Raw genomic sequence first — 21,739 nt, forward strand, 5'->3', positions numbered from 1 at the left:
GGCGGAAATAGATGCTCGCTCTTGTAGATACATACGTAATCAAGCAAATCTATTCCGTAAAGAACCGAGTGATCCTTAATTATTTACTATGCTTTGAATGTACTTAAATATTACCTAAATATCACAATTTTCAACATTATATTTTTGCGTATATTTCGATACTTTAAAATCAAAAGGCACAAGTTAGCCACTAGGCATTCGGGCCTATCGACACGAGACTTTATACTTTTCCACATGTTCCCTACACACGCTATTGTGCATAACTTTCATGTACGGTTTAATAATCTGTGTGTTGCGTAAGCGGTGCACTTTATTTTATTAAAAAAAATCATAAAAACTGTACCAGTTATACACATTAATGGTACAGGGAGAGTGCGTAAACGTAGCAAATGATTATTTCTTGCCATGTTTAGCACAATATATGCACGTTACACGGTTTAATATAATACTAGAAAGTGCGTCAAACCCCTAGGGAATTTCACAATCTGAAGATGATCTAAGCTGTGATTCTTTTAAGAATCAATCTTTACGATGTTAGATTAATCGATTATTATCTGAATTTTCAAAGTTTCGATTATTATTGAATCGATTCGTTTTCTATACGAAACGATTAGTTAAGAACAACTTTCTATACAAATGCAATGTTGAATCTACTTTGTATTTTATACTGAGATGAAATATTCTAATAAATAACCACTGTCTCTCATAATTCTTAAAATGAAGTCATTTACTTTTCCTGTTATCTGATTACGTGTAAAAGGTAATAGAAAACTTTAAAAATACCGCTTGTTTGCTGCCAACAATAGTACACTGAATAATATGTATATACAAATTATTTCTTCTAGTTAAAGCTGTATCTGATCTTTCTGGGTTTTAACCAAAGTTCATACGTTATTTTATACCGTGAAAATACTAATAAGCGAACACTTGATTGAATTCTTCATTATTAGAAATAACCCGGATATATGTACGTAAGAGAATATTATGAGATGAATCTTGCAGACTTAATAACTCCTTTATATCCATGAACGGCGTTAATTCTAAAATTCTGGAAAATTAATTAGTAAATGGGAAAGCTAAAAAAATTCATATGTACAATTTTGTTTGCAACGTGATAACCATCTCTGAAAGTAGAAAGTATAGTAGTGTGCCTGAAAAAAATTAGTTCGAAATCTAGTTTCATGGTGTGTGCCGTTGTAGTTATCCCTTCAACGAAGGACCATGGTAAGTTCCTTATATTTCAGAAAACCCCTGCGACTGCAAACGCTACGTTATACTCTACTCTCGAGATCATCAACTTTTTTGCCTCTATTATTCGAAAAACGATAAATCTTTCCACTTTTCTGGTCGCATATGGCAGAATTCGTATGCGATCATAATATATATTTCTTTTATACCACTACAATTATACATTCTTCACTTTGACAGATTTTAAATATAAGGTAGTTTCGTACGCAGTATAAAACGTTTGACTTTTCCCGCGTTCAGGCATGCGCACACATTACTACGTCAGTTCCCTGGGTGGTAACCAGGCTGACTCGAGGCGCTTCAAAAGTTATAAATTGGTAGCACAGGCTGAATAGGGCAATAGGGTCTCAACCAGTCTTAACTCCCAACGGTCTAAACCAACGATTGTTTCACAACTCGCCGCAGGCTGTCGTAGACGGTACTTTGTAGTATTTACGCCTTTGTAGCCACCAGCCATCAGTAAGTAAAGAGTATAGATAAAACTGTCGTGTTTGCTAGTTTGAGCGTAAAAATATACCAAAATGAGCGAGCCGTCGTTTAGTGAAATGGAGGTAGAAGAAAGCAACGTTGTTAGCGCGATGGATACAACCCCAGTCACAAGTAACGTGAAGAGCGTGATGGCCTCGTCTGGGACTGTCGGCTCAGTGTCAATCAGTTTGCATCCCCTCGTCATAATGAATGTTAGTGAACATTGGACGAGGCTCAGGGCACAGGAAGGCTCTGATCAACTGGGTGAGTGTAATAGAATACAACTTTTTACTTCAGTGTCCTGAAGTCAGTTTATGGTGTGCTATGATCACGGTGGCAGAATATACCCTAATCTAACATGATTCGATAATGCGCAAATAAAGTTCTGTAAGTTCGATTACAAGAGAACGATGCATGTTGAAACCTGAATGATTTACACTCTAATGCATAGTGTTTGTATTAATTATTTATTAATTCTTACAGTTTACGGAGCACTGATCGGTAAACAGAAGGGACGCAACATAGAGATAATGAATTCTTTCGAGCTCTTGTTTACATCTATCGGTGACGATGTTGTCATTGATCGAGATTACTACAATACGAAAGAAGAACAGTTCAAGCAGGTGTTTAGTGAAATGGATTTTCTCGGGTGGTACACAACAGGAGATGCCCCAACAGACAGAGACATCAGGGTACACAAACAGCTATGCGAAATTAACGAATGTCCTGTGCTACTTAAGTTAGACCCGAGGTGTAAACATACAGAAGTAAGTGTTTACTATGTAACAATCTCTTTCCATACATTTTCTGCTCCAAAACATGTCCAATCCATCACTGTATTATTACAGAATGTGTATTCAATGATCTAGATAGTGCTGCAGGTTCTAGAAACATAATGAAATTTATGACATTGCAGAAAAGCAGCAATGGTCGGAAATCTGTAAAATCTCACAATACATACTGTGGAAATTTTACAGTTGGAAAATGTTTCAAGTATTTCAGGAAATTTCTTAGGGTACAGTACCCAAAGATATATATGGGATATTCCACACCAACTTAACCAACTTCCAGACCTCACCTTTTGTCATTTTGGTCAAAAACTTTTCATAAAATTGTCCCAACTCCAAAACAGGATCCCGACCTTGGTCAGATTTTTCTGAGTAAATTTGTTTACTTATGATTTTTGAAAACCTAAATGTCATTGGCCGTAATTTAAATATGCCAAAAAATTCACAACCATCTTGTGTCAAGTATCGAAATTTTTAAGCCTAGATCCGGATTAGGCTGGCATTTGCTTCTACTCTTTTTTAAGTTTCTTAAATAAAAAAAAAAAATAGATGCAATTGTCAGTCTTTTGTGGGCCGCTGCTCAAACATTTTTATACACAACCCAGGATTTTTAAGAATTTTTTCAGATTCCAAATTTTTGTTCCAAATGAAAAAATTGTTAATAATTAATGAGTTTAAAAAAATCTTAAGAATTCTTAAATAGTACGCGTTACATATTAAAATTTTTGCCAACAAATGACTGAAAATTTCTCACAAAAGAATGACAATTGCTTCTTTTTTTTTCAATTAGTTTTCTTCAAGAAATCTTGAAAAAAAATAAGAAGGGAATGTCGACCCACTCAGGGTTTAAGCTCAAAAATTTTAATGTCTGACACATGATTTTTGAGAATCTTTTCAGATTTCTCAATTAAGGTCAAAAACATGTTGATTTTAAAAAACGCAAGTAAAGCAACTTTCAGTCCAAAAAATCTGAAAAAATTCGGGGTACTGTTATGGATTTGGTACAATTCCATAAAAATGTTTAAACAAGATTAGAAATGGTAAGCGTCCAATGTTGGTTAAGTTGGTATAGAATACCTCATATGTATAAATTTTACTACTGAGCAGAACGACATCAACAACATCATATTTAATAATTTGATTCAAAAACATTGTATCTCACAATTTTGTTCAAGACCATTGTTTTCAGAATTTAGTCGAACATCATTGTATCTCTAGTCAATGAACAACATTTTTTTTAAGGCTGTGCAACTGCTGTGCATATGATTCTTGAAAGAGTAAGGTTGCTATTCAGTTTATAAGTAACGGTTAAGATTTAATATTACAATATTAAATTATAATTCAAATCTGGAGTATAGAATTATTTTTATTTTCATATGGAATATTCACTTTGTTGTATGAATTTAATTGAGGATTAAGTAATATATTTTTTATGTAGTAACGTTCAATTTCCCCTATGGGCTAACTCTACTCATCTGTATACATGCTTATACAGCAATATCGGTAAGCCTTCGTGGTTTTATGCATTATGTATAGGATAACAGATGATGATGATTGTTCACTAACAAAAATTTATTGAAATTGTTTTTGCTTGCCGTTAATTTTCGATATTTTTCTTATGGTTATTTCACAACAAAACTGATATTTATATATATTGATACTACAAGTATTTGGAATCATAATCAATCAGTACATAAATTGTATGATCGAACTAAATAAACCACATAAAAGTACAAGTGATTACCCAATCTGGAATAGAGTTATGATTTAGTAAAGTGATATTAAATCTTAACTGCTGTTTATAAGTTGACTAGCATCTTTACTCTTTCAAGAATCATATATCGAGCAGTGGCACAGTCTGAAAAAATTTGCGCGCAAAACGTCAACTACAGATATTTTGATGTTGAACCAAATTCTGACATACGAAGGGTTTCAATGACGTTCTGAGAACGTATAACAGTCCGCAGAAATATTAAATATTCATTCTAAAGAATTGAGGCAAGTTAGGAAAATTGAAACTGTATTTTTTATGGTCACACGGCTTTTTACCATAGCATCTTCTAGTGTGACCTGTGCTTGGGTAAATTTTTAGCTGGCTTTAAATTTAGTCAGTCTGGAGAAGTTTGCCTATTTTTTCTATATATTGATAAATCCTGTGTTCAGATATTTTTGGTATCATTCCATTCATATTGTAAGGTCAATGTAGTAAAAACGCGTCTTCCACTTTGAAGAAATTCCTCTTAAAGGGGGCTCAATTTTTAATTATAAATTTTACTATACACAGTGAACAATATGTTTGATACTTCTTTGTATACAATTTTAGTTTATATGGAGAATATAAAAAACCAAAAAAGCGTTTCCTTTCCATAGCAATTATCTGTTGCAATGTACGAGTCTGTGATCGATTTGGTAAATGGCGAAGCCACCATGCTATTTGTGCCATTAACATATACATTAGCAACGGAAGAAGCCGAAAGAATTGGAGTCGATCATGTAGCAAGAATGTGCACTAACGATCAGGCCGAAAGTTCATTGGGTAAGAAATAATTTCGCACTCACAGTGGAGCGTCATTATAGTCTTACCTCGTCCTTACAAGACTAGTGCGGCCCCTAGTGACCCTTCACCAAGGCAATGCTATGCACGCTGGCTGCTACAACCGCATTGGTGAGGAAAACCTGATGACGTATATGACGGGAAAATGTAGGGGAACAGGTTTCTAACGACAAGGCTTATATTGACGCTCCTCTGTATTGGTCTCAAAGTGTAAACAGACCTTTATGATATCGTAAGAAGATTAATCAATCCCTGGACATAATAGTACATCTATTTCTTAGTGGCAGAACATTTAACTGCACAACACAGTGCAATTAAGATGCTGAATTCAAGGGTTAAACTTGTTTTGAGATACGTTGAAGCTGTTCAAAGCGGGGAATTGAAAGGGAACCATGAAGTATTGCGAGCTGCATGCTCACTGGGACATCGATTACCTGTTTTAAATAGTGCAAACTTTCGAGCAGACTTTTATAACGTAAGTAAGAATTATTCTAAGAAAAAATAAAATTAATAATTAAGATAAAGAAACGCGGCAATCAGTTAAAAAAGACACAAGAGTTTATTGCAAATCGAATTTTTGTTTCTTGTGTGAATTAAATTCTAATTCTACAATTTTTGTTTTTTTCAGCAATGCAACGATTTTGGTCTAGTGACGTATCTTGGAATAATAACAAAAGGATGCAACGATATAAATCAATTTACGAACAAATTCAACATTTTATACGACCGACAAGGAATGGGCCGTCGCTTGCGAAGTCTCTTCTTTTAATAAATAATTAAATAACTCTTTTTTCTACTTCGATTTATAGTTTCAACTTAAACTCATAAGCTATTAACACTCAACCTCAGCATTGCGATACGCAACAGCCCATAAATCTTGTCATTGCTTAGAGACCCCCTTTAATAATTCAACATTTACAATATATAAGTAAATGCAATAATGATAAGACACCATGCGCAGATCGTTCATTCATGATAAACAACTGCAGTAACCCTGTACAGGAAAGATGTAATGTGATATAACTGTTAAATAAAACTATTCGAATATTTATACTTACATGTATATGTATAGTCTGTGTATATATTTATCACAAGATTTTAAAAGTCAACTAATATCGATGGTAACTACAGTTTTGGATGAAATTTGGTTAAAACTTAAGAATAAATTCAGAACTGCAGGTGGGCTGATCTACTTACTGGTAGTTTTTTTTTTTTTTCTTTTTGAATTTGCGAGGCATCGACATGGCAGCATCATATGACTTCCGTGTGCTTTTCGAACGGTTGCAGCTAATTGATATACATGTAGATATTTATATAAACGCAACATTTAAATGCCATACAAATTTATTATTAATTCCCACTATCTACAATGGTAGGTAATAATTAATTTACGATATATAATACATTTTTACACGTTACACGTTAATTATGTGGTTTAAAATTTCTTTAACATTCCGGGAGAAACGATGGTCATATCGTTTTATTGTGAGCAGGTAATTACGTTTTTTAGATATTTATTTATTCATTTTATGTAGATCCGATACTTGCATGCATCCTTTTCTTATAATGGAAGACCTTATTTCAATCGGCACGTTTACATGGTGAAACACTGCTAACGATGATTATTTAAATTTATTTTATATCTTCAATTTTATGTTTTTTCTTCAACGTTTCTATCAATAAACTACAGAAGAGTGACAAAAATTAGCGTTATTGGTTTTTTATTTCAAACGTGTGCTTCTGTATAAAAGCTTACGTATATGTTCACAACAGTGAAACACTACAGAGCATGTCTAAAAGTTTTTTCTAAAAATTCAATCACTTTTATTCATTGTTTTTATTATTATTGTTATTTTTTTTTTTTGACATTTCGTATTGGTTTATTATAAATATTACTGTACAAAATATATGTAGTACTTAGCATATAATGTATGTGTATATTGTGCCTCTTTAATTATTGCCTTTTACAAGCTTCATACTTTTTCATACGACCCGCTTCACTTACTGTTCACTAAAGATTTAACTTGTTAATTTAGAAAAAATAATTTTATTAATTAATTTGTGCATTCTATTATTATTTGATCTTGTTTCGAGATTTCATCTCTTTTCCCTTATTGAACTGTGATATGCTATTTAGTTTGTGATATAAAAGTCACGCTATTTACTTCACACTATTTGCGATTCGTGTTTTTTCAAACTATCAATTATTTGTCTTGCTCAAATAATTCTTCATCGTTATGTACAAACAAATCAGTTAAAGAGAATCGTTAAAATTGTAACTGAAAACATTTTTCTTAGATCTCAATTTCTATGACCTTATAGATTAGTTAACCGTTTTCGCGTATCTCAAAGTTATATTACCATTGTTTCAATAATTTTTATTCTCGTTTATCAGTAACAATATGCAATTTTTCACTTCGATTTCAAATACTATATCATTTGTAGAACTCATTCTATTTATCGTTGGCATCTTTTAGTTTGTAAATTCTACGATATTATCGTTAAAGCCTGAGAAAAAAACTTGAACTGAAAATAATGAGCCCCCAATTTGCAACTAGTATTTTAAAACAATGTTTGCTTGTTCTAATCACTTATAACATCTTATTCGATTCGTAAGCTATCCTCGATCATAGTGGCTAAAACATCCACTAGAACAGACAGCATAGTGTTGGGCTAAGGGCTCGGTTTATCCATTCCAATTAATTCTTCGAAAAGGCTATTTCTTCCTTCAATTCTTTCCTCTATTGTCTTTACTGCAAATCTCAAAGTTGCTGTAGCAAGATCTCCAACTGTCCAGTGTCTGTCAACCAATACCCTACTAACGGTGTCCAACTAAAAAAATTATATCAATCAACAAAGTATGCCAAATTTTTAAACTTCAATAATACTTGCCACACCATTTTTTCATTTCACCTTTGATAGGCTAGGATGTCCTGATGTGTAGTAGATTAGTCTAGGAACACCTGCAAGAGATGCCGCCAGCCATTGTATGACTAGTTTTAGTTGATGATCACCTTTTAATCTCGAACCGCAACCCCAATTACCAGTCACAACTGCCAATAAGCCACCAGCTTGCGGACTGCTTTCTCTGGGCACCTGAAATTTGAAATAGAGAGATATTCACGTTTCCACTGTAAATGTATGGTGTATAAAACAAGAACACTAAAGTAATTTTGATTGAGAAATTGTTGAAACAGTGGTGGAATAATTTCGGAATTTCCCATCAATAAAAATTGAAGTCGCAAGCATCAAAATCAGCAAAAATTTTCCAACAACTTGAAATCACAATTGTTTGCATGTATATTCTAGAATGATAGATCAAACGACTCTTCATAGATATAATTTGTTGCGAAATAGAGGTCTGTAGTTTTAAACCCTACATTCTTCATTTTGTTGTAAATTTATTAGCCATTGTGTCTCAAAATTTCACTTAGCAACCTTTTAATCTACATGCTTACAATTTGAATACCACCTCGACTACTTTTGCAGACATTAGCCTGAGAACATCCGTGTAGCAACATTTTCTGTAGATATATTAACAAAATAGGCTGTAATATATGATTAATAAATGTTGGTAAAGCGTATTAGTTATTAAAACATCATAAAGCTTTTATGAAAAACGAAGAAGAACACATATAAGATAGAATAAGAGACAGATGTGTTAGTCATTGTAACTCTCAGTATACAAACGTGAATTAATTTCAAATTACGAAACATGACATCAATTTGTTATTGATATAGTGTAAAATAAAAAGAGTCTAGCAATTCCAGACATTGATTAGTCAATGGGAAAGATATTTATGCTTTAATAGCAATTGCTATTAAACAAACTGTTATTTTACCATTATACATAGTACACATTCGTCTATTTTAGGATAAACTAAATGTCTGGCTGATCGATCATCACTCAACAATCACCACTCAATCATACATCGATTACTGGTGTCGCAATTTTGCTCCCAGGTAACACCTTCATGGCTTCCTGTGTGCTCGATTCTTGTCCTAAACTTTGTGATACACATTCGATTTGGTAACTTTCTGCTAGTTTCCCTTCTTCGTTCATTGGTTTGTCCATATTGATTTCTGCTACTACATTTAGCGGCAGGGATATTGTTGCCTTGTCATCGACCAGGGTCTGTCTCACTTCAGATGTAAAAGAAATCACCCATAGCTTCCTGCGCTGGGATGATCGCACGTCTTTGGCAATACTCGGATCTTCACTCAGAGCATCTTCATAATTTGTGTGGTACTCACCTTCGGAAACCTGCAGATTTTTAACTCTGGAAGAATTGCTAGAGGTTTTCTGTGACGTTATATTGTGATATTGATGTTGTTAGTAACATACCTTCATCACGGTGATGAATTTATGCGTAGAATCTTGTTATGACATACAGATTCTCAATTAGCTCATGTATTGTATGTTTATTTGTGAAAATCTGTCTCTGATTCTATATTACGTGAAACCAAGCTTTGCTCATGCTTTTTTCATGATTATTTATTCAATCGCAATCAAAAACTGTCTCTTTAATGTTTACATGAGACTCTAACTCTATATTCAGAAGCGATAATATATCCCTGGTGAAAAATTTTCATCTGCAATTCCTCAGAAAGAGAGTGCGTCAGATCAGATCTTGTAGATTTTCGATGAGATTCAGAGAAATGTTTTCACCAGAGATAGCCACACTAATATAATAACCGTCCTACCGATTGTTGTCTTTTGTGCTTGTGACGTGCAAGCTCTAAACTTAAGCTTCTGACTGCTAAAGCAAGTTTGTGCCTCTGTTGTACATCTTCGGAACCAATTAAAGTTTGCGGCTCTCCCTCCTGGACAGGAACTCCAGCAAATGATTCACTGAGCGCTCTCTTGAGTAACGAACCAGCGAATCTCACAACAGCCCTATCTCTAGCATCCAGTTCGCGGTTTTCATCAGCAACTATTGGATCTTCTAGCCACTTCGACAGTTGTTCATAAACTTCTTCAAGTTCTGACGAAAATTCTGATGGTATGATGTTTGATCAAACGAAGACAATAAGGTGGAATGAAAAATTTTTACAATCATTAATTTCCTACCTGAGCTGTACTCTGTACTGAAACTGTACTTGCTACTGGCATTAGTGTCTCTTCTTTGCAGCATTGGATGTTGACTTTGTCGAAATCTTCCAAGCCACTTCTGCTCAGCCTCCAATGATTCTTTTAAAAAGTCTTCGTCCACTGTGTCATCTCTTAGAACAAAACCTCTTGATCCGCCTCTTTTGACTCTGAACATAAAACCGGCAAGATGATAAACAATTTCATCAACGATTCATCAAGTCGATTATATGGAAAATCGTCTAGCCAAAGCAATCTTACTTAATATCTTCATCGCCAACATGACTCCCAGCCACACTTATACCAACAGCATAACTACTCTCTACTGATGAAATTGAAGAAGTTGTTCCTGTCGCAGTACTTTCACGTCTTAGTGCATCTTTCAACCTCTGAGCAAATGTCCCTCTACGTTCCAGTGTGTCTAACTGCGTGCTGTATCGCCTTGTTAATTTTTGTTCCTCGTCTTCCTCTGATGATTATTAATCAGTATTAAACAGAGTTTTCATTAGGTTATTTCGCCTAGTATAGGTTTAAAATATATTTTCCCCTTTACCTTGTTCCTCTTCAATAGTTTCTTTTGCACTGTGAAAACTATCAGTACTCTGGCTGTTGCAACTGCTGTAAACTGACATTTGACCCAGAGACTTTCTCGTTACAGGTAAAACCTCGCCGCTTGAACCAAGAACAATAAATCGACCCCTCCTATTGCTGCAGCCTGTTGTATTAACAGGGCTTGGGGACCGAACAGATTTACCGTTGGGTCTTGTTCTCACCTCGATCTCATCAGATATGATTGATTCCTTATTTATTGGTGCTACAAAATATGAATTACGATTGATATTCTGTAACATTATAAATACTTATTTCTTAATACTTGAATCAGTGATGAAGTTGATTCGATTTTACCTTTTATGTTATTATTACATGTTTCTATGGGCTTTTCTTCAGCCTCAGGTGGGGTACTGCTGAAACTTTCTCCGATAGGTGACAGCCTTCGAGCTCCTGGATCTGGTTCTAATTTGACAGGATCGGTAGGGCTTGTGGGAACGTGTCTTTGCCTGAATCCCAACAAAGATTTGTTCATTTCTCGTAAGACATTGTCTTCCTCGTACTGTGTCAATGGCATAGTTGAATAGTCCTCTGCATCCATACAACATATTGTTACCTACAATAAGTTGACTGAATCACATACATAATTTTTTGATATCAGTTTTCAATCTTAATTGGAGTGTAGTTTGAATTTCGATCAATCTATGCTGTGCTTACCGTATTTGGCTTTTGTATACTCTCAAAGGTTGATCTATGTTTTGGGTCACCTATTCTAGAAATATGTCTGGCCCCTTCTACTATCAGAATCTCATTGTCTTCCAATGCTTCAACTGATAGCAATGTAGCCAAAAGTTCTGGATGCGTTGCCATCTGAGACAGTTATTTTAACTTTGTTATGCACACGCCCGACTCTTCTACAGCATTGACAATACGTGAACACAAGCTCTCAAGGCATTCTTAAAGAATTGACCGTTTCCCGGAAATTGCTTACTTGAATACTTTCTTGATTTACTTCGTTGCTTAGAACTCCGCCGCCAAGTCGTGCGCTGGTGAAGCATACATGTAACAAATTGGCTTCAGCCCTCTCAACTCTCCCTTCGTGACGAATGGTCAGAGGGCAAAGAGGAACGCTGCTCTCTAGCCAGTCTTCAATCGTCAGCCACTGTTTTGAAGTCATCACCTGAAGAGGATTGCAAGCCGTGAATCATGCGTCATGGATCATGCGTTTCATCGGTGACTCATCCAATTTCTCTATTACAAAACCAAACAGCGTCTTGTGACTTTTTTTTACTCAAATTTTATTAGTCACATTTCATTAGAAGGGTAAAACAGTTTTCACTGTTTATTAATCGTATGATGAACGTCTGATCCTACGGTAAGGCGTCAAACTATTTTCACCATATTTGCAAGACTTTTTCTCAGCTGGAGCTTGAAGAGAAGATAAATAAAAAGTTCTCGTTCAAACCTGTCTGGAAACTACGAGTTTCCCATCAAGTGCCGATTCCTCATCCAAGAAATCAAAGTAGGCAAATATACTTCTCAACTTCGCCTTCTGACTGTTTCTGATAAATGACAAAAAATGAATTAGCATAAGGAATTCGTTCAAATCCGCATTGCTAGTACAGAAAGTACATAAATATTATATGTGTATACATACGATTCAACTCACATGTGAAGGTGTTTGAAGAAGTTAGTAAAGTTAAAATCTTGTAACGTGGGATGAGTTTTTTTTGTCCTTTTCGGGTAGGTTGAAAAAAATGCATTTGCTATAAGTGATGAAACAAACTTGTAACTGTACTCAATGTTGTCAGCTGAAAGGAGAATATACTATTAGGTCAAAATTTATCAGCAAACTATTGGGAGAGTTTTTAATCATGGTTTTAAAAAACAGTTTACACAGTATTCTTTTGAATTGACTCACTTTGTTGCTGTAGGCTGAAATGTAATCCGTGTGGAGGTTTGGTGGACTTGAGAGACTTTGCAAGTTGGACCAGCCGGGGTATTGTTTTGGTGAAAATCTTTTCTCGTTCCGCAATTGTCAAGTCCTCATCAATGAATTTTGCCAGTTCGGTAAACAAGTTTGGGTCTTGAACATCCTCGTCAGGATCCAAACTTATGCTAAAAAATACCAGCACGACAGATATTATTTGGTATAAAAATGGAGAGTTTTGTCCTTGACCTGAACAAAGTTTTAAATAGGCATAAGTAACCTACTTTTTTTGGCAGTGGCCGTTATGTGCTATACAACATTTCGGAGCTTGTTGGGCACTTGATGAAAAAATCTTTACTTTCATTATTTACTTAAGTTTATTACTTGTATGAGTTAAATTATATCTACTGGGCTAAGTTTATCATCAACCCAATGCAAAATTAGGCATAACGTAATACCGAACCCACACAAAGTTTACTTTTAATGAGATCATTGCCAAACATAGTGTAAATACCCTATCTGGAAAAGTTTGGTACGAGATGAAATATTCTGATATTGTAAAATGGGATTTATAAACACGATACAAAATGATATGATGAATCGTGTTTCTGAATCCTATTCCACGATATTCTTTAATATCTAATCGTGAGTTTGCTGGGTGTGGAATCTTATTGAAACTGACAGTGGCGAAGCTAAATATTAAAATTTTTAAAGAAAATCCACAATTATAAAACTGGACCTCAATATTCGTTACATTTTAATCGCTGAGCTTATAATTTAATAATACGAATAGAAGGCTGAAAACGTGAGTGAATGAATTTTGGGAATTAATATTTTGATATCCAATAATTCGATTTGATTGAGGTTTGTTTGAAGCATTGTGACATGTTTTGCAGTGCCCACGATATCTCGAAAATGGCCCAACTGGTTGATTTCAAATTTGAAGACGGTATTCTTGGATAGTTCATCCTCTTTATCGTGATCCGATTTTTTTCATTCGTTACATTTTATAAACAAGACTGGATGTGAAGGGGAAATTCCATTTGGTGTCAAAAATTTACGCCTTTTTTAAATTTAATAGAAAAAAAAAATTATAATTACAGAAAGACATGCTCGTGGCGAAGAGAATAGAATACTAAAGAATAGTCTCCAAATATGAAACAAAATAAGTTTAAATAATACTAGAGCGATTAAGGTAGAAAAAAATCACATTTACTGATATCGCGAATAGCAATTATGTGCATATTCAACATTAAAGTCATGGTTTTATGTCTAGAAAAATACATATATAAAACCGATACCACGTACTTGCACATGTCGTGTAGTTGATGCATCGCATCTAAGAGTTGTTCAGAGTTTTTAGCATCTGCAACTAAATCCAGCTGTTTAACAACTGCTGCCCACCACGGCAGATCACAAGGCAGCATGACTAGCGCCATGATATTGGCCTCTGAACATAAAATAAAAACAGTAAGTAATTAATTGTAACAATTTTCTCATCCCACAAGTTTCTTGTAATTCTATAAATAATTTATTTTGTCAGACCCTTGGTGTCAGACAACTTAGTTTAATATATATATACATATATAGTGGTCCTTATTTGGGGGTGGGAAAAATTTTCATTGGTACGCCCCACAAATCTGTTCCAAATCATTGAAAAAAAATCTGCATAAGTTTGAAGCCTCTACGTCAATTGGAAGACATACCTCTAAGCTCCGAAAGTTTTAAATGTAAAATTATACATGTAGATTTTATAACCAGTTATTTCGACTTTGGTATAAATTGAAGGACCGATTTGAAACTTGAAAACCCTGGAAATTACAAAATGTTATTATAATTTTATAATATATTTGTTTTTATGTATATATATATAAGCTTAATATCATCATTTTTATTCGGCTTATATGTAAGGCAACAATAATTATGAAATTTTGAAATTTTCAGGGTATGTGCCTATCATTATAAGCAAATTCAAATCCGTCCCTCAATTTATACCAAAGTCATACAAAACGAAATAATTGGTTATGAAAACGACATGAAAATTTTTCCGACCCCCAAATAAGAACCACCCTGATATACATATATGTATCAGAAAAAAATTTTCCCTCTCTCCTCTCTTTTTTTTCGATTCCTTAAAAAATATTAAGTTTTCGCTTCAGATCGAAAGCAGAAATTGTGCTGACTACTTCCATTTTTGATAGTTGTTTTATTTTCAATGCAGCTGAAGGTTTAACGAGTAAAGAATTGACTCCAGTAACACCAAATGCGGTTTTATTCTCATGCATAAATATAATGGATATGTCAAGAAAACCGATTGAAAAGAATAACACAAATGGATAAAGCTTTGTTTGGAGCTTTGGAGTAGAAAATGTACAGGAAGGAACGACTTAGAGTCAGATACTAACCAACTTTAATTACGTTGAATTTTATTGATGGAATATTAGTATTCAAGTAATTACAAAACCCGATAGAAATAATCAATTTCAACAGTAAATTTCAATCGGTTTCAATTAATTGTTTTATTCGGGGATACACAGGAGAAGTAGATAAGTTCATTCATATATCTTAATTCCGGTCGAAAATTACTCATTACATGAAACTTATCGCACTGCTGCCGTGACGGTTCATCAATCAGTGTTCACGAACACTCACTTTTATTTCTACATTGAGAGAATAAAGTCTTGGGATGAAAAAATTCTTTTTGATCCTACTAAATCCTGCTCTCACTATTGAAATTATTGTTTGAAATTAATAATATAATTCTCGGAAAATTTCAGAGTTAACGTCTGCAATTTTGCAACCGGAAGTGGGAATAGGTTGAAAAGTTTTTTGGAACGTCGTCTCGATAAGAAGAGCATGCTTTACAAATTTTAATCAAATCGGTTCAGTGGTTCATCCGAAATCTTGCCTATATGAGTAACTCGTACATTGATACACGTGATTGACAATGATAGAAAAATTCGCAAAAATTGCATTTTAATGATATAACGTTGTGTTTGAAAGTACAATGTATTAACTAGCAGAATACAAAAGTGAAGAATTCACGACAAAACATGTCTACAAGGTGGTTATATTATTTTTTTTTCTCAACCCGACGTTTTTTGCGAAGGCAAACGTGCAAGACATTCTAGTTTACAAACGTTCACGCCTAAAAAAGTATTCCCAATTTCATGAATTCATTTGCGAATTTGAATAAACGAAACTGTTCATGGTGAATGGAACTGAGTGGCTGATTAGAATCAAAACGATTTTTTTCAAAGTAATTTTCTTTCATTGTTCCACATGCACGATCGCATTTGCGATTTGACCGGAAAAACGAATTCATCTGCCTCTGTCGTTAATTTTTAGAAATGATCTTGTTAATTAAATTGCCAGGATTCAATGAAATCTAAGATAGAATTGAATAACCAGAGGTGGCTTAATTCGATTCAACGATTTTTGTTACTGAACCATACATGTCAATAATTTCTATAACTTCAAGTTTATTTAATTAAACCATTTTATTTATACAAAACAACGATATATTTCGTTACTTCTATCAATAGCATGCATTTAAACGCATCTCCAACCTTCTTTAACTAAATGGATTTAATCAGAACAACCAAATAAGAGTTGCAACAATTAAATTATTCGATTTTAATTGTGAAAATTACTGTCGTAATTACGGTTCATTCATTTTACTGAATGATCGCTGAACTTTTTAACCTAGTTCGTAAGAATGTTCGAATCGACGATTTTTTTATTTTAGTTTAATAGACGATATTCGAAGAAGGAGGAATTAATCATCTTCATAGTTCAATAAGTCATAATAAATAAGTGGTTGTAGAGTACGAAAATGTTATAAATTGTCAGATACTATCGGATTTGTATTCACTTTTGCCTAAAACGTGAAAGAAAGTCTACTATTTCGCTTCCAAACAGTATCTGAATACGCTCAACAATAGAAGTCAAGTCGCGTGGAAAAATAAATCGAAATAACGCTTAGTCTTTGTATAAATATCTCAGACTACACCTCTGCGATAATCTGAAATATGTCTAAAATTTCGCGGTAAAAAGATTTGTTTAATAACTTTGCATATGTGTACATGCATATGAACAGTCGGCAAAGAGAGGCTCGAGAAGAGAGGTGAAGGAGAAACGGTTTTGCTTTTGGCCTAGTGCCCGAAAGATTCAGCCCGGGGAAATAGGGATCCTAAATCCGGAAATATCTTGTTACTTTGACCAGTATTGACATTATAACGAATAAGCTGATTGACGATTAACAAATTGTTAGAGACCGTTTAGTAAGGCGGTTGTCATTAATGACTTCCCTCCTGTTATTAGAATGATCATTATGGATTCGATAAATAATGCAAGTTTCCCCATAAATTTTCCGCATTTTTAAACACAGTTATATTTGGAAAATTTACGATGTAAAGTGACGGGTTCAGTATATGAAACGGAATTAGTCTGATCCGTTTTTCAAAGATATCTAAATTTTCATTTTAATGCAGAATCAATTCTTTTCAATTTATTTTAATCCAAAGCCTTCAAGAAATCGAACACATCGTTAATTTATACTAATATACGCTAAACCGTTTTCGATTATTAGCGCACGCATGCTCCGCTGTAGAGTTACGTGCTAAATAGAGAAAATAAAATTGGTTCATAGGATATTTCAAAGATTTCGTATTCAGAGAAATACACGAAATTAATATTTTCCAGAAATTCAATTCTCAACTGGTTTCAGGTCGAGACTACTTTTAGTGAATTGTCATTCTTAAATGCTGGGAGTCGTATTTCATTTTTTGAAAAATCAAGTACCGTTAACCGATTTTATTTTGATGTCATGATCCTTGGTCTACTACTGGAATTATTAGAATATTAGGCGCTGTATTCGACTGGTAACTGACAAGAGTAAATCAGGTCCGAACATCACGGGACCAAAGTTTGGCTGGCGAGACCTGCGAGCGTTTTAATGTAAATTCTATTTTTGCGTTTGATGCGCGTCTATTATTAAAACCACGTTTCGGAATTAGGGAGTTCCCCCGCGAACCCGCCAGCGCCATTACTCCATCCTACATCGTAAAATTTAAGCGTAAGACGTTCGCGTTTAAAACGCACACACAAGCAGCATATGCGACCTCGCGGTATCAAATTAGCATGAGGATACCTGTGTTACCGACAGAACCACCGGCGGCAATTCGCAAGCTCACCTTTTTTATTTAATGTCGATAAGTTAAGTCGTATTCTACGTAACAGGGTGAGAATCGAGGATAATTTCAGAATTCGTGAGATGTTTTATCGCCCAGTAGTCGAGGTTTCAGGAACTTCACCCGGCTCGTGAGTATTGACGTTTAAGTCCAACGTAACACAGTCTAGCCACCACATATTCAACGCTTTTGTAATATAACGAACCTCCACCACTATTTTATCACTGATCTGATTTCAGAGGGGACGGCAGTCTTTAAAGCGTTCCACTCGTAGCTTGGCCGACATTAATTGTCACATTTTTAAATCAATAATGCCGTTGCGATTATCACAAAAAAAAAAAACGTCACGATACTTCCCGTTTGTGATTTTCTCGTTTTCAATGTATTAAATGATTCTTTTCCACCCGCTGAATCTGACCGCGGTACTAACGACGAGTTCTGATAGTGGCGCGGCGGTGTAGCGGATCTTAGTTCAGTTGGATACCACAATCGACGCCGGGCGTCGCGACGCTATTTATAGAACGACGTCGGCGTCCTAGCCTTACCTATACTATACAATTTTTCTCCCACGTCCATCCAGTGTGACGGTTTCTTTATTTTACTTACACTGTAAACCAACGAATAATTGTATTGCAAGAAATATATCAAGGCATGAAACTTTGCCAATGTTGATTGATCACGTGTAACCGAAATATATGTATAAAACTTGGTGTCATCGTAAAAAAATACCTTTCGGCTTGCTACGACATACTTATAGACGTAGACGAGTACCAAATAGTTAAATCTCTGCTGTATTTGTATTATAACATCACACATATGTCTATGTATAATACAATATTCCAAAATAAATACTGTGTAAACAAACGCATGAGTCTAATTAGTTTTGTCTTTGAGCGCCCTAATTTTTTTTTTTTTTTTGGAGCTTAGTTTCAAGCTTTGCTACGGATGACTCTACCTATCGATTCAGGGCTGTTAAGTGGCGGAAACTGTGTCCTTCGAATTCCGCCTTGATGCAAGCAACCGAACATACCTTGCTGTACAACTCGGTTCTAAATAAGGATTAGCGCGGATACAAAGTGAGAGTATAACTATGCCAACGAAAATTAATGTTGTGCGTAAAACGAAATTTAGTAATTGTAAAAAACCTGGTAGGTATCACCTTCATCGCCTTAGAATTGAACTTAATATACTGCTTTCATGGTTTCGATTATATCAATCATCTACCTCATACTTGTGCTTTGGTAATCAAACTTCAAAGCATGAAGACGCGGCTTCGGTATTTTTTATTTGGCGTCTGCAGATCATAGATGACGTCTTTGTTTAGTAAATATGGAAATAAGCTGGTGTAAGTGTATATTACGGTGGATCTTATTTTGGTCATGTCGGAATTTCGTTGCGCCCACCTCCTAAGAGTATAAATCAACATGTACAGAACAAAATGTGGCTAAAACCCCGAATTTTTCCGATAACTCTAACACTCCCCGTCAAGCAGTCGAATTTTGATTAATTTGATTTTTTTTTAAAGAAAACCGTTAATTACGTTAAAACAATATATTATAAAAAAAATTCCTGTGACCATTCTGTAGGAAATTCAATGCTCTACAAAAAAGATTTCATGTAGGATTCTCTTAAATCTAATGCTGATTACGTTATTAGCGAAATTTTACATCGTAAAATATATAGTACACATAATAGTCTACCTGGTGAGTCTCGACGTTTAGATAATAACGTTGTAAATAGATATTCAATATATAGAAAATATATCATATCATCACAATATATATATGACTACATAATAAGCGTTATGCTGGTGCTCTTGCTGGGATCGTTAAATCGATTGGGTAAGCGTTTTTAGTAGGTCTTCAAATATTCGGATGATAAAATGTCTCAATAGACTTGAGAACCTATAACTGTACAATAAATTATATATAAGTATATATTATATATCACGAATCACGTCAGTTTGTATGCCCTTAAAATAAAACAGGTGTATCGTTTGAAATGTTTCGTCTTGTTAACATAAACGATGACGTTGGAGTGCACCAAAAAGGGACACGATGAATGTAATTGTCCGTATTTATTTATTAATACGCATGATTTATTTATTAAGACAAAATAAGTTATCACATCTGGAGCCCAGGAACTGCGGAGCGCTGGTCCCGAAAGTCGAAATTCACTAGGTAGAAGACCTGGAGCCCAGGAACTACGAAGCGCTGGTCCCGAAAGTCAAAATTGACCAGGTAGAAGACCTGGAGCCCAGGAACTACGGAGCGGTAGTCCTGAAAGTCGGAATTCACCAGGATAGAGGACTTGGAGCGCAGAACCCAGGAGCTAGAGGAACCGGTACTTGAAATTCGTGGAGCGCGATTTTCTTACGTCCTCTCCACTGCGCGTGTATTTCCGGACTGAGGAATTCTGCCGACTGATTCTCGTCGTCGAATCGATAACAGAAAAAAAAAATTTCGGTGACATCCGAATATTCGAAATTTCGATTTCGAGCTTTAATACTATGTATATGATGTATGATATGATGTATGATGATGATAATACGAATTTGCTCACTGAAGTATTACGTTCTCCAGACCTCATATTCTTTTCTCACAATCTTATAGTCAGTTTATAGCCTGCGTCCTCTCCTTATGTTCACCGAGTCTGCAAATCGGGAGTCTTATACCTTCTCTAAACGCTTCACTTCTATCCTAACTTCCGCATGAGTCACTTATAATTATATCTCTCCATGCCAATAAACCACGGGATGCATGACTATGATCGCGACGAGCGGCTATCGATGACCGCATCCGCACCCAGCCGTGATGTTATTACGGCCTATTTCGGGTTCGTAACCGGTCGACTACATGCACGTACGAATGATAAGAGGAAATGAGAGAAACTTGTATTGAGTAGTTGAATGTTTAATTACATAATTGACTTATTGTCAAAGATGTGGGAAGTACAGTGAGAAGATGTCGAAGAGTGAAAAGGGAGGAAGGATGCAAGGGACTGGCTAGTTGCAGTTTGTTAGTAGAGGGAGCATTCTGCTAATGCGGTATGGAAACCGAGGCAGTGACGCGATGATAAGAAGAGGACGCAGGGTAGCTGTAAAAGAGTGGGTAAGAAATCTGACTCGTCATCTACGCGTAATTACATGTCACATTTTGACATTTCTTCTTGTCTGTCACTACAATTCTGTTCATGAACTTGTTAAATTACTACACAATGACACCCAAGCACTTGCACTAGGATTAATGCATATAATTGAATAAATTGTACTGAATTGAGTCTGAAACTGTGTGGATATGACTATTTGATTTTTCTTCCCTACCTCTGTGAAAATTCTGTGCAGATTTTACGTATTTCGTACGTAACTTTTGACCTGTTCGTAGCGATTCCGCACTGCGCGCAATCGATTCCTCTCGGAGTTTACATTGATTTAGCGCCTCAAGAATTGATTCCAGCATTATCCATTCTCACTTATTGAAATTAAATAAATTAACAAATGTGCAACAGTCCAGGGTGTCACTATACACACTTCAACTTCCAGCTTCAAAATGCGACATAGCAGATTATAACTATGAGTATCTTCTGATAACGTTAGTACGTATAGCTGGCAGGATGAAAATTGACGTTACGGATAATGTTGCGTTGGAAAGAGGATTGAATGATTTGAAAGTTGACGGGTTATACCACTTGAAAATCAGTTATTGAAAAACAACCGTTGATTTTTCAATAATGTAATTTATGTAATTCTGAATATTTCAAAATCTGCCCCGCGAGAAAAAGATTTTTACCCGTCTTTTTTAGCACTTTGAAAAACCATGTATCGACGATAATCAATGTGTAGCATTTCAACAATAGAGAAGAAAAATATCGTTTGATAGGTACATACGTTAATATTATATAGAAGGTAAAATAAATTTTTTT

The 21,739-nt window shown here is 34.9% G+C and overlaps 2 protein-coding genes across 4 annotated transcripts; one reads left to right on the forward strand and one right to left on the reverse strand.

The window, feature by feature from the left end:
• The first annotated feature begins 1,571 nt into the window (after positions 1 to 1,571).
• On the forward strand, positions 1,572 to 6,115 carry CSN6 (COP9 signalosome subunit 6). Its single transcript, XM_046612717.1, has 5 exons — positions 1,572 to 1,980; positions 2,200 to 2,483; positions 4,875 to 5,040; positions 5,340 to 5,533; positions 5,687 to 6,115. The coding sequence occupies exons 1-5, from the start codon at positions 1,770 to 1,772 to the stop codon at positions 5,825 to 5,827; spliced, it is 996 nt and encodes a 331-aa protein (XP_046468673.1). The 5' UTR covers positions 1,572 to 1,769; the 3' UTR covers positions 5,828 to 6,115.
• On the reverse strand, positions 5,861 to 18,274 carry LOC124212556 (uncharacterized). 3 transcript variants are annotated; one of them, XM_046612705.2, is made up of 15 exons: positions 17,822 to 18,274; positions 13,935 to 14,076; positions 12,618 to 12,814; positions 12,366 to 12,507; positions 12,162 to 12,258; positions 11,688 to 11,876; positions 11,414 to 11,566; positions 11,054 to 11,312; positions 10,701 to 10,961; positions 10,409 to 10,616; positions 10,130 to 10,317; positions 9,763 to 10,055; positions 8,990 to 9,322; positions 7,972 to 8,154; positions 5,861 to 7,890 (listed from the first exon to the last, which is right to left on the reverse strand). In XM_046612705.2, exons 2-15 carry the CDS (start codon positions 14,063 to 14,065, stop codon positions 7,732 to 7,734), a joined length of 2,793 nt encoding a protein of 930 aa, XP_046468661.1. In that variant the 5' UTR covers positions 14,066 to 14,076; positions 17,822 to 18,274; the 3' UTR covers positions 5,861 to 7,731. The 3 variants fall into 3 exon arrangements, with proteins under 3 accessions (XP_046468661.1, XP_046468662.1, XP_046468663.1); XM_046612706.2 differs by having other exon boundaries at positions 9,763 to 10,043; positions 17,822 to 18,273; XM_046612707.2 differs by lacking the exon at positions 8,990 to 9,322 and having other exon boundaries at positions 17,822 to 18,272.
• Between the last annotated feature and the right edge of the window lie 3,465 nt (positions 18,275 to 21,739).

This window comes from Neodiprion pinetum, chromosome 2 (assembly GCF_021155775.2).
Source record: "Neodiprion pinetum isolate iyNeoPine1 chromosome 2, iyNeoPine1.2, whole genome shotgun sequence".
Classification (NCBI taxonomy): domain Eukaryota; kingdom Metazoa; phylum Arthropoda; class Insecta; order Hymenoptera; family Diprionidae; genus Neodiprion; species Neodiprion pinetum.